General features: G+C 41.3%; 1 protein-coding gene across 2 annotated transcripts in view; it reads right to left on the bottom strand.

Moving 5' to 3' along the window:
- USP32 (ubiquitin specific peptidase 32) overlaps positions 1–13,407 on the bottom strand; it is a 278,060-nt gene that overhangs the window by 19,704 nt on the left and 244,949 nt on the right. For both annotated transcript variants that reach the window (XM_077296233.1, XM_077296234.1), the window contains exons 28-30: positions 13,306–13,392; positions 7,798–7,918; positions 6,703–6,894 (exon numbers count right to left, since the gene is read on the bottom strand). In XM_077296233.1, coding sequence (XP_077152348.1) covers positions 6,703–6,894; positions 7,798–7,918; positions 13,306–13,392 — 400 coding nt within the window. The remainder of the gene's footprint in view (positions 1–6,702; positions 6,895–7,797; positions 7,919–13,305; positions 13,393–13,407) is intronic.

Below are 13,407 nucleotides of genomic sequence, written 5' to 3'. Positions count from 1 at the left end.
CTTGGAGGAGGCCAAAATCCATGGCCCTTTCCTAGGCTATTAATATCAGCCCACAGCTGTCTGCCTAGCCTTTGCTGGTTAGATTTTATAGCGGGACCCTACGTCAATATTTTTCTGGGGTCCCCCTGTAAACTAGCCAGTAAAGGCTAAGCAAAGAGCTGTGAGCTGATATTAATTGCCTGGGAACCTTTATCGCAATTGGCTCCATCCCAGAATATTAACATCAGCCCTTAGCTTTCTCTCTGCTGGTTATTAAAATTACGCAGGAGACCACGCAATTTTTTTTCCCAGTTTTTTTCTTTAAAATTAAGTTACTGTTTAGTTACAGCCTATGTATGTTCTTTCTGTTAATGCTCCTACATAGGCGGTGACACTGTACCATAGTAACATAGTTATTAAGGTTGAAGGAAGACTTTAAGTCCATCTAGTTCAACCCATAGCCTAACCTAACATGCCCTAACATGTTGATCCAGAGGAAGGCAAAAAAAAACCATGTGGCAAATAGTAAGCTCCACTTTGGGGAAAAAAATTCCTTCCCGACTCCACATACTGTGTGTTGGTTTGTGTGAGTTTGTTTGTGTTTACTTATCGACTTCGTAATGAGGGTGTCGGGCTGGCACCTTTTCATTACTAAACCTAGGGCTAGGTATCAATGACAGCTGCCAACACCAAGCCCTAATCCCATTACCCTGATGCCACTGCATCAGCATGAAAAAGGTGGTGTTGAACCAAGAAATTACATCACAAAACGTTTTAAAAAATATCTTTATTTCACTCAAAAAAGCCTTTACTGCTGTACAAAAATGCATGCGAACAACGCATACAAAAACTAGGCAAAAAACGCAGCAAAACCACGTGTTTTTGTTGCTGCGTTTTTCCTGCCAAGAGATGTAGAAACCTTGCAGAAATTTCTGCAAGCAAATACTCAATGTGCGCACATCACCTTAGCACTTACAGAGGTTGCCACAGTCTTTCATTAGTATATTAAGTAGTCATTGCAGTTTGCACCTGTTCACACTTGCTTTATTCTGTTAGGAAATGCTGTACAGGTTTTAAAGTTGTAAAAAGTGTTTGAACATAGCATAAATATTGTGAGCATCAGAAAAGATGTTTTTTTGCACAAATTATGCCAGAATTCTTTATAAGCTCTAATGCAGGGTTAAACAAACTTTTTTGGTCAAAGAACCACAATCTAGTAACTACACTAAATATTAAAGGGGTGTTGCTTTCTATGACATGGCATATTGAAAGAAAGTTTAAACCATACATTTCTGAAAGGTGAAATTCTACTAGGACTCTTACCTTCTACAATCATCACTTTCATGTTCACTGAGTTCTTTAAAGAGGATTTAGAAATAGATTCTGCACTGTTCACTGAGATTTTTAAAGAGAATTTAGAAATAGATTCTGTTCCTAAATCCACACCAAAAACCTAGTCAAATACTCTTTGAATAAGTATCTGACTGATTTTGATTGGACAGCTACTTTAGTGCACACAGTGCTGTATTTTCACATTATTTTGGGGTCTAAGGGGTATCGTTTCTCCTTATGGAGAGTGACATACCATCTCTGGCTTGTCAAGGTAAGGAGGCTTATTTGCCGTACAATGCTCCTCTGGGAATTTAAATATGCAAATTGCCTCTTCTGAGAAAAAGAGGACTTAAACTCTACAGCGCCACCTATTGGAAGTAGCGATCCTACAAGTCACAATCAACCCTTTAACGAGTCGTACAATATGACTTAGGATAAAAGCCAAATCAGTATCTCAATTCGCATACACGGTGTTTCGGGCTGTTGGCCCTCGTCAGTGCGAAGCATGAGAACTGATTTGGCTAGGTGAGAGGCTCTGGACATGGGGTCTAAGGGGTATCGTTTCTCCTTATGGAGAGTGACATACCATCTCTGGCTTGTCAAGGTAAGGAGGCTTATTTGCCGTACAATGCTCCTCTGGGAATTTAAATATGCAAATTGCCTCTTCTGAGAAAAAGAGGACTTAAACTCTACAGCGCCACCTATTGGAAGTAGCGATCCTACAAGTCACAATCAACCCTTTAACGAGTCGTACAATATGACTTAGGATAAAAGCCAAATCAGAGGAGCATTGTACGGCAAATAAGCCTCCTTACCTTGACAAGCCAGAGATGGTATGTCACTCTCCATAAGGAGAAACGATACCCCTTAGACCCCATGTCCAGAGCCTCTCACCTAGCCAAATCAGTTCTCATGCTTCGCACTGACGAGGGCCAACAGCCCGAAACACCGTGTCTGCGAATTGAGATACTGATTTGGCTTTTATCCTAAGTCATATTGTACGACTCGTTAAAGGGTTGATTGTGACTTGTAGGATCGCTACTTCCAATAGGTGGCGCTGTAGAGTTTAAGTCCTCTTTTTCTCAGAAGAGGCAATTTGCATATTTAAATTCCCAGAGGAGCATTGTACGGCAAATAAGCCTCCTTACCTTGACAAGCCAGAGATGGTATGTCACTCTCCATAAGGAGAAACGATACCCCTTAGACCCCATGTCCAGAGCCTCTCACCTAGCCAAATCAGTTCTCATGCTTCGCACTGACGAGGGCCAACAGCCCGAAACACCGTGTCTGCGAATTGAGATACTGATTTGGCTTTTATCCTAAGTCATATTGTACGACTCGTTAAAGGGTTGATTGTGACTTGTAGGATCGCTACTTCCAATAGGTGGCGCTGTAGAGTTTAAGTCCTCTTTTTCTCAGAAGAGGCAATTTGCATATTTAAATTCCCAGAGGAGCATTGTACGGCAAATAAGCCTCCTTACCTTGACAAGCCAGAGATGGTATGTCACTCTCCATAAGGAGAAACGATACCCCTTAGACCCCATGTCCAGAGCCTCTCACCTAGCCAAATCAGTTCTCATGCTTCGCACTGACGAGGGCCAACAGCCCGAAACACCGTGTCTGCGAATTGAGATACTGATTTGGCTTTTATCCTAAGTCATATTGTACGACTCGTTAAAGGGTTGATTGTGACTTGTAGGATCGCTACTTCCAATAGGTGGCGCTGTAGAGTTTAAGTCCTCTTTTTCTCAGAAGAGGCAATTTGCACATTATTTTGAACATTTCCCAGTAAAACCAATAGGAAGCCTATTCAAAGAGTATTGGATGCATTTTTATGTGGATTTTGCAGTAAAGCCAATTTTTAAATCTTCATAAAAAATTGTGTGGAATATACCCTAAGGAGGTCTTCCTCTTGAATGCACATGGTTCCTTACAATCTAATATATAAAGCTGAATGTGTGTATGTGTGTATGTATGTATGTGTGTATGTCCGGGATTGGCATCTGAACCGTCGCAGCTACAGCCACAAAATTTTGCACAGTCACACGTCTGGACCCCGAGAGCGTCATAGGCTATGTTGTGAGGTGAAATTTTAACCCCGTGCTTTCCAATTCACCAAACAATTTTGCCCCTATCTACATAATGGGGAAAAAGTGAAAGGAAAAGTGTTGGAGGCGTCGCAGCTACAGGCACAAAATTTTGCACAGTCACACGTCTGGACCCCGAGAGCGTCAAAGCTATGTTGTGAGGTGAAATTTTAAGCCCGCGCTTTCCAATTCACCAAACAATTTTGCCCCTATCTACATAATGGGGAAAAAATGAAAGGAAAAGTGTTGGAGGCAAATTAACAGCTGCCAGATGTGAACAAGGGGGACTTAAAGAATGAGAGCGATGGCGCCAAAGAGTATATACTGTACAGTTGCTAAGGTGGGGCCCCGACATGGGATAATCACCACACCACCACGGGGATATGAACACACACACAAAATGCGCCACACACTACCACGTGCTCGAACACATATACCACCCTCAGCGCACATTTCACCACACATACACCAACCTCGCCACATAAAAGTCGAAACACAAAAGTCGAAACACAAAAGTCGCCGCTCAAAACTCGCCACGCACAAAACTCTCCACATGCAAAACTCGCCACACGTGCAAAACTCACCTCATGGAAAACTCGCCACACGCAAAACTTGCATACGCGGAAAAATTGCCACATGCACAAAAGTTGCAACACATGCTAAAGTTGCCTCACACAAAACTTGCACATACTCAAAAGGCACCACACAAAACTCGCCACGCGCAAAACTCGCCATGCGCAAAACTTGCTGCACACAACTTGCTACACTAACCTGTCACATGCAACTCGACACACAAAAAGTTGCTACACGCATGTCGCCACACAAAACTCATCTCACAAAAGTCGCTACATGCATGTCGCCACACGCAACTCAACACACACAACTTGACACACGAAACTCGCCCTAAAACACACACAAGTCTGGTATTATCCTTCAAAAATAAAAATCTGATTAATAAGCAGACAAACTACAAGAGCAACAAATGTACCATATAGGAATCCGGCAGCTGTCAGTCACATGACCAGTCTATTATGTGTATGTGTGAGCTAATATATACTGCCAGGGGGTGGGCTTACTGTTGGCTGGGGATTTATCAGGCTGCCAATTTAGCTTACAAATACTGAGGTAAAAATACTGACCAAATAACGTGTGAACGAGGTCTAATACAGGAGGAGATGACATACAGATATATACTATATACAGGAGGAGATGACACACAGGTATATACTATTTACAGGGGAGATGACACACAGGTATATACAGGAGGAGATGACACATATATACTATATACAGGAGAGATGACACACAGGTATATACTATATAGAGGAGGAGATGACATACAGGTACATACTACATACAGCAGGAGATGACATACAGGTATATACTATATACAGGAGCAGATTACCTACAGGTATATAGTATATACAGGAGGAGATGACATACAGGTATATGCTATGTATAGGAGGAGATGACATACAGGTATATACTATATACAGGAGGAGATGACACACAGATATATACTATATATAGGTGAGATGACACACAGGTATATCTAATATATAAAGCTGAATGTGTGTATGTGTGTATGTATGTGTGTATGTCCGGGATTGGCATCTGCACCGTCGCAGCTACAGCCACAAAATTTTGCACAGTCACACGTCTGGACCCCGAGAGCGTCATAGGCTATGTTGTGAGGTGAAATTTTAACCCCGCGCGTTCCAATTCACCAAACAATTTTGCCCCTATCTACATAATGGGGAAAAAGTGAAGGGAAAAGTGTTGGAGGGAAAATTGACAGCTGCCAGATGTGAACAATGGGGACTTAAAGAATGAGAGCGATGGCGCCAAAGAGTATATACCGTACAGTTGCTAAGGTGGGGCCCCGACATGGGATACTCACCACACACGGGGATATGAACACAAACACAAAATGCGCCACACACTACCACGTGCTTGAACACATACACGACCCTCAGCACACATTTCACCACACACACACCAACCTCGCCACATAAAAGTCGAAACACAAAAGTCACCACTCAAAACTCGCCACGTGCAAAACTCGCTACATGCAAAACTCGCCATATGCAAAACTAGGCTCAAGCAAAACTCGCCACACGTGCAAAACTCACCTCATGGAAAACTCACCTCATGCAAAACTTGCACACACAGAAAAATTGCCACATGTACAAAAGTTGCACCACATGCAAAAGTTGCCTCACACAAAACTTGTACATATTCAAAACGCACCACACATAAAACTCGCCACGCGCAAAACTCGCCATGCACAAATCTTGCTGCACACAACTTGCTACACTAACCTGTCACATGCAACTCGACACACAAAATGTTGCTACACGCATGTCACCACACAAAACTCATCTCACAAAAGTCGCTACATGCATGTCGCCACACGCAACTCAACACACACAACTTGACACATGAAACTCGCCCTAAAACACACACAAGTCTGGTATTGTCCTTCAAAAATAAAAATCTGATTAATAAGCAGACAAACTACAAGAGCAACAAATGTACCATATAGGAAATACGGCAGCTGTCAGTCACATGACCTGTCTATTATGTGTATGTGTGAGCTAATATATACTGCCAGGGGGGAGGGCTTCCTGTTGGCTGGGGATTTATCAGGCTGCCAATAGCAACCAATCACAGCTCAGCTTCTATTTTGCTACAGTTAATTAATCTGAGCTCTGATTGGTTAATATAGGCAACAAAGACATTCTCAGTATAACAAAGCTAATATATGTTAAGAAATGCTTCTATTAGCTTAGTTTTTGCCTTTTAATAATTACATTTCTATCTATTTGTTTTGTGGTTTTTGTGTGCAGAATAAATTTTTGTTATCACATTCTATTTTGCTAACAGCAGTCATTAACCCGGGCGAAGCCGGGTAGTACAGCTAGTAGGTTATATGAGTCTTGTGTTTAATTTCCAATGTTTCACAACTCCCAGTATAGAGAGTCACTGGCCTGTATTAGTGAGAGGAGAACACTGCAGTCCTATTTCACAAAAACTATTTACAAAAACAAATAAAACAGCAAAAGATAACTAAAATATAATAACATTGGTGATATGGAATTCATGAAGAAGCCAACATCAAAAAATGACCTAAAAATGAAAAAATAAAAAAATGCTAAACTGTACTCACTCCTGGCACTAACACAAAAATATAGATGTGTATATTACCCATATAATTTGTTATTTTGTCAGGGGAGGATAGCTATGCACAGCATTAAAATTATTCTTGCAAATATTCATGAAAAATAACAATATAAAATGGTACCAGAATTGGAGGGAGCCTCCAAAGGTCAAGTTTCTTGGTAGCTAAACAATGGGTTTTACATTTGGAACAATAATACATTTCATCTTCCCCCAATTCCTCCTCAGTGGTGAAGGCGCGGAGACAGCTATCCAGGTTAATGGGCTCTGCTTGTGCTCTACGACTCTGTTCAACACTCCCATGCTCTTCCACAATCTGTACAGAGGAACAAAAAAAAACAGAACATGGAACTTTTTGGAGAATAATACATAAATGTATAAATGAAAAAAAAAAAAAAAAAAGAAAGAAAGAAGAGAGATTGCACCATAGACCTTCCCAGAACTGCTCAATGCAAAATCTTAAAGGCGTTGTCCACAATTGGTGAGAATTTTCAGTTCAATTAAATTAAATGCATGCATTTTGGCCTAAAATTATTTTTTTAAATAAGGTTTCATTAAAGTGGTGGTCTTAAAATAATATTGATTTTAATCATGCATGCATGTCTATTTATTGTACTAATCTAATCACTTTTCTAATATAACTTTAATTAAAAAGTCCCTACCATTCTAACTGCTTACGTTTTGTTTTGCTTTTTTACTTACTTATGGCTTGATGATATTTTGCTTGAGAATACCCGGTGCATGCTGGGATACTCAAACAGAAAGGGGCAGAAGCTTTGATCACTTTGCACAGCTTCTGACCCCACCCTGCGACAAAGCGTCATCAGTGATGCCAGTTTACTCTACTGAGCATGTGTTGGTGAGTGCACTGTCAGTGCACAATGTTAAGGAGAAAATGTGGAGAGCAGGGACCAGCCTCACTCCCAAAAGTTAAGTCTGTTTCAGTGGCGGGATTTAGACTGCATTATTACTATATAGAATATACTTATAAAAATTTAAGTACTTAGAGCAGAAATTGGCAGACTCATGTGAGCCCACCAGCCATGACCAGGCGACATTCTTGTTTTCTTTACATTTTACACAGTGTCCCAATTTTTTTTTAAAAATTGAGATTTTAGATGCATTTAAGGAGAAAAAAAGTCTCTTGATGTGTACAACTCCTTTAATTGAAATCCATGCCCACTTCTATAGAGGCCTACAATAATTTCCTTTTCCTTACCCTTTCTTGTGATGTCTGATAACGAAGATGTAGAGCTGTGGGATCCCAATCTACAGCAATGTAAGCATTACCAATGTAGGCACGGTCTTCTGTACAGTCAATCTTACATCCTCTGCAAAACCTAAATTGAAATCAATGGGAAGGAAAACATTAAATAATATGGACTATTGGAACCGTATCAGTTGTAGGCATTTTGTTTTTAAGTACAGATGTGTCCTTCGTTAACTTATCTCAAAATCGGACAATAGCCAAGATGCATGGTACGAGCTGTTTAACATGAGAAAAAAAAGTACATCTGTCAGATGCCTCAGCTGAAACCATAGTATATATTTAACGGCTTCCGAACTCCCCACAGACTATTGATGTCCAGGCAACCTTGCTCCTACTCAACAGCAACGTTCTAAAAAGTCACTGCACAGAAGCGCAGATACACACAATCGTTTAGCTTCTGAAGTGGGGATCTGGCTATCAGAGACTACTGAAGTCCCCACAGAGAATGCAGGGACGGATTACTACTCTCTGCATCTTCTCCATTGCTGTATACGCAGAACTAAAGAAGCACTGTGTACACAAAGTAATAGGAAGTGCTGATGGCGCTGTGAGCGCGATGTATACGAAGGCAACAGGAGCTGCTGGGTCATAAAAGACAGACAGCTGTGCATTTCCCCTGTAAATGGGGCTAGTATACCAGTCCCAGTTAAAAGGGAAACATGGTGAAAATGGGAAAACAGATACTTATTTCACTTATTTTTCCACTAATATCGCCCAACAGCAGGAAAAAGAGAATGTGACAGTGACATAAAATGAAGCCCCATGTATCATGAAAATAAAAAAGGAGAACAATTTTTAAAGCTCTTTAAACCACATGAACAGAAACTCGAAATTGTGCGTAGTCAGAAACGGGGGTATATGGCCCAGTCTTGAACTGGTTAATTTGGCTAATATCTAATCTCCTTTACTGGATGAGTGTGACAGATCCTGCTGATTAACGCTATTGTCCCAATATCCATGCAAGATAAGAGACCTGGTGCCCTCACTGTCTCTGGAGCAGATTGCTTGGATTTTGTAATAAATCATAAATCCTTGTGACTGATTTAGTACTGTGTGGAGTATATAAAGGACTGTCACAAATTTATATCCCCAGACCCCTCAGTGTTTTTGTGATTCGAAGTTACCTTTTAATATAGAGTTGTGCTCCAAAGTTTACATACCCCGGCAGAATTTTTGCTTTCTTGGCCTTTTTTCAGAGAATATAAATGATAACACCAAAACTCTTTCTCCACACTCATGGTTAGTGGTTGGGTGAAGCCATTTATTGTCAAACTACTGTGTTTTCTCTTTCTAAATTATAATGACAACCCAAAACATCCAAATGACCCTGATCAAAAGTTCACATACCCTGGTGATTTTGGCCTGATAACAAGCACAGAAGTTGACACAAAAGGGTTTGAATGGCTACTAAAGGTAACATCCTCACCTGTGACCTGTTTGCTTGTTATCAGTGTGTGTGCATAAAAGCGGAGTGAGTTTATGGGATCCAGACAGACTCTTGCATCTTTCATCCAGCCACTGACGTCTCTGTATTGTGAGTCATGGGGAAAACGAATTAATTGTTAACGGATCTATGGGAAAAGGTAAATGAACGGTATAAAACAGGAAAGGGATACAAAAAGATATCCAAGGAATTGATAATGCCAGTCAGCAGCGTTCAAACTGTGATTAACAAATGGAAAATCAGGAGCTCTGTAAAAACAAAACAACAATCAGGTAGACCAATACAAACGTCATCCACAACTGCCGGGAAAATTGTTTGGGATGCAAAGAAAAACCCACAAATAACATCCGCTGAAATACAGGACTCTCTGCAAACTACCAGTGTGGCTGTTTCAAGACGCACAATAAGTAGGCACTTGAAGAAAAATCGGCTGCATGGTCGAGTCACCAGAAAAAAGCCATTACTGCGCAAGTGACACAAAGTATCTCGCCTACAAAACGCAAAACAGAACAGAGACAAGCCTCAAAACTTCTGGAACAAAGTAATTTGGAATGATGAGACCAAAATTGCACTTTTTGGCCAGAACCATAAAATGTTACATTTAGAGAGAGGTCAACAAAACCTATGATGAAAGGAACACCATTCCTACTGTAAAGCACTGAGGTGGATCGCTGTTGTTTTGGGAATGTATGAGCTACAAAGGCACAGTAAACTTGGTCAAAGTTGAAGGAAAGATGAATGCAGCACGTTATCAGAAAATACTGGAGGCAAACTTGCACTCATCTGCACATGCTGCACATGGGACATACTTGGATGTTCCAACATGACAACAATCCAAAACACAAGGCCAAGTCAACCTGTCACTGGCTACAGCATAACAAAGTGAAGGTTCTGGATTGGCTATCTCAGCCTCCTGACCTCAATATCATTGAGCCACTCTGGGGAAATCTCAAGCGTGCAGTTCATGCTAGACAGCCCAGGAATTTACAAGAACTGGAGGCTATTTGCCAAGAAGAGTGGGCAGCTTTACTGTGGAGAAACGGGGTCAGTGGGTGCTCTCGTCTGCTGGCCCGGCTGTCTTTAGCAAGACTGCATGGACCAGGGCTCATACCACTGAACGCCTGCTCTATCTCCCGGTGGGCAATACACTACACAGACAACACAGGGTTAAGGTAAAACAGTGTGACAATACTTTATTGAACCACAACACACCATAGCAAACAGAACAATCTCAGCAATTACACCAAGATGGTGCACATTACAGGGCCTCACCCTTCCGCTGACTCGCCAAGATAATGGAAGATGTTACATCAGAGCTCCTAGGGTCGCTACTCCATCTGTGGTATACACGTAGAGAGGAGGTAATGACAAGCGTAGGGAGATATCCGAGAGCAGTCCTGTGTTCTGGCAGCCGGGTCCAATGTACTCTCAGCTGAGATCCTGAAGAGAGTTTCTGCCATGACTTCTGTAATTTAGGCCCCTCAACACCAACAGCTCTTCCATTTTATACCCAAGGCATGTAAGCTATTTTTAGAATTACCCAGTGTCCTTCAGTCCAACATCAAGATAAGGTAAAGAATGGTGATGTGATCATGTAGCACTACTTGACCATTCAATCTATTTGCACAGTCTTTCCCGCTCTGCTTTAGAAGTCACCAAGCTGGTTCCAGATTTCAATGCACAATTAGCATATCAGCACACATCAATAAACAAAGATAAACACACACTATGTACAAGTCACTATTACAGACTCACACAGTACGTTAAATGGTATATCAGTTTGCAAGTCTGTCTTCTTGAACCACCAGACAAACACTTAAATCCACAAGCCAATATACAGATGAAAAGTAAGTCCTTATTGGTTTGCAAAAACATAGCTGTCTGGGTAATTAAGATATACTCTGGTTTCTTCACATACCATCTCAGAAAATAAAGAACCTCATCCACAACTACCACAAAAGACTTCAAGCTGTCATTGATGTTAGAGGGGGCAATACACGGTATTAAGAAATGGGGTTTGTAACCTTTTGATCAGGGTGATTTGGATGTTTTGGGTTGTCATTATGATTTAAAAAGAGAAAACACAATAGTTTGACAATAAATGGCTTCACCCAACCACTAACCACGAGTGGAGAAAAGGTTTTAGTGTTATCATTCATATTCTTTGAAAAAAGGCCAAGAAAGCAAAATTCTGCAGGGGTATGTAAACTTTTGAGCACAACTGTAATAACTTTTATATTGCTTATGTTGTGTCCTGGACCACAAAAATGTTTGGCCACAAGTTGATGGGTTTTTTTGTCTGTACTTGTGTGGCGATGAAACCAGTAGGACATATAGTGCACAGAAATAAGTACACTACATTGGAAGAACAACATGTGAGTGTCTTAAGTTTCATACAGAACTGCCAACTATTGTGTACAGAAGTTACAACACACATTTGCAAAAACAAGGGCCATTTACATTATTTATACCATTCTTCGGGGGCCGTATAAATTACAAGATAACTTCGCCCAATAACTACGTCCAGACCTTGGCACTGATGTCAGGACATAATCTTTCATTGCATGAGCCTCAATGCTCAGTAGTAACCACTGCGTGCGCACACTCACAGAGCAAGAAGAAATTAATGATCCGGTGGCCGTCGAAATACAGCTGCCAATCCAAGCACTGTGGTCCCTGAGAATCTGCCCGAGAGCTGGATAAAAGGTCATGAGGTTTCACACCACTGTCCTATTTAATAGTCGTCCCGATTAAGGCTATGTGCACACGTCCGTAATTGCAGCAGAAATTGCTGCGGCAATTCTGCAACTCCTGCCGCGGGTAAAACGCATGCGGAATTGGCATGCGTTTTCCCGCTAAACACTAGCGTTTTACAAGCGTAATTAGCTTGCAGATGCTAGCGTTTTCCAAGTGATCTGTAGCATCGCTTGGAAAACTGATTGACAGGTTAGTCACACTGCGTATGCAGCATCAATAGTAAAAAGATACTTAAAAAATAATAATAAAAAAAAATCGTGATATTCTCACCTTCGATGCCCCCCGCAGCCTTCCCGCTCCTCGCGATGATCCCGGCAACTCCCGTTCCCAGTGATGCCTTGCGACAATAACCCCAGATGACGTAGCATCACGTGAGACCGCTACCTCATCCAGGTGATTTGTGCAATGCATCCCTGTGAACGGGAGCTGGCGAGAGCATCGCTAAGGCCTAGGCTGGCTCCGGGGGGTGCCAGAAGAGGAGTAAATAACTATTTTTTATTTTAATTCTTTTTTTTTTTTTTTTAAACACAAGATATGGTGCCCAGTCCCTGGAGGAGAGTCTCCTCTCAAGACACTGGGTACCATCCGCACATTTTCCACTTACTTTGAACATGGTGGGCATAGCCCCATGCGAAAAGTAAGCGGATCAATGCATTCCTATGTATGCGGAATCGCCGCGATTCCGCACAAAGAACATGCTGCGTTTTTTCCCAGAATGTGTTTCCGATGCGGAAAAAATGCAGCATGTGCACAAAAAATGCAGAATGCATTAAATATGATGGGATGCTTATGTAAGCGTTGTTTTTAGCGTTTTTTTCCACGGAAAAAGGCTGAAAAAAATGCTAAAAATCCTGAACGTGTGCACATAGCCTAAAGGTGTTTTATTATTGCTCTTTGCATCCAAAGGGTAGAATAATAAACTCAGGTGTTGACCAACCCTCAAACTCCAGAGCTGCCTCTTCGCCACAGCCCTATGTCCTTTCTTTATTGACAGGCTGCAGTGGTGGCGTCACAACTCTCAGCACATGTGACAACTGCAGCCAATCACTGGGCTCAGCAGCTAATGTCTTTTGACAAGAAAACACCTTTAACTGTTACTTTTTTTTTTTTTTACAATAAAAAGTTCTTTACAACATACAGCCAATGCATAGGTAGATGGAAAGGTGGAATGAAATTGTCCCTTGTGGTCAAGTCAGATAAATATTTTACATACTAATAAAGTGTCTTCCATACTATTCTAGCATAACATTACTTACCTGTACCATGGGCATGATGCACAGGAATTACCATCTTTCTGCACCACTCTGAGTGTGAACGGATATTGGTACCCCATGCTGTCATCACTGAAAATGACAAGA

This window comes from Ranitomeya variabilis, chromosome 3, assembly GCF_051348905.1.
Source record: "Ranitomeya variabilis isolate aRanVar5 chromosome 3, aRanVar5.hap1, whole genome shotgun sequence".
Lineage (NCBI taxonomy): Eukaryota > Metazoa > Chordata > Amphibia > Anura > Dendrobatidae > Ranitomeya > Ranitomeya variabilis.
Note: the sequence above shows the minus strand (reverse complement) of the source record. Positions and strands in the feature narration are given on the sequence as shown.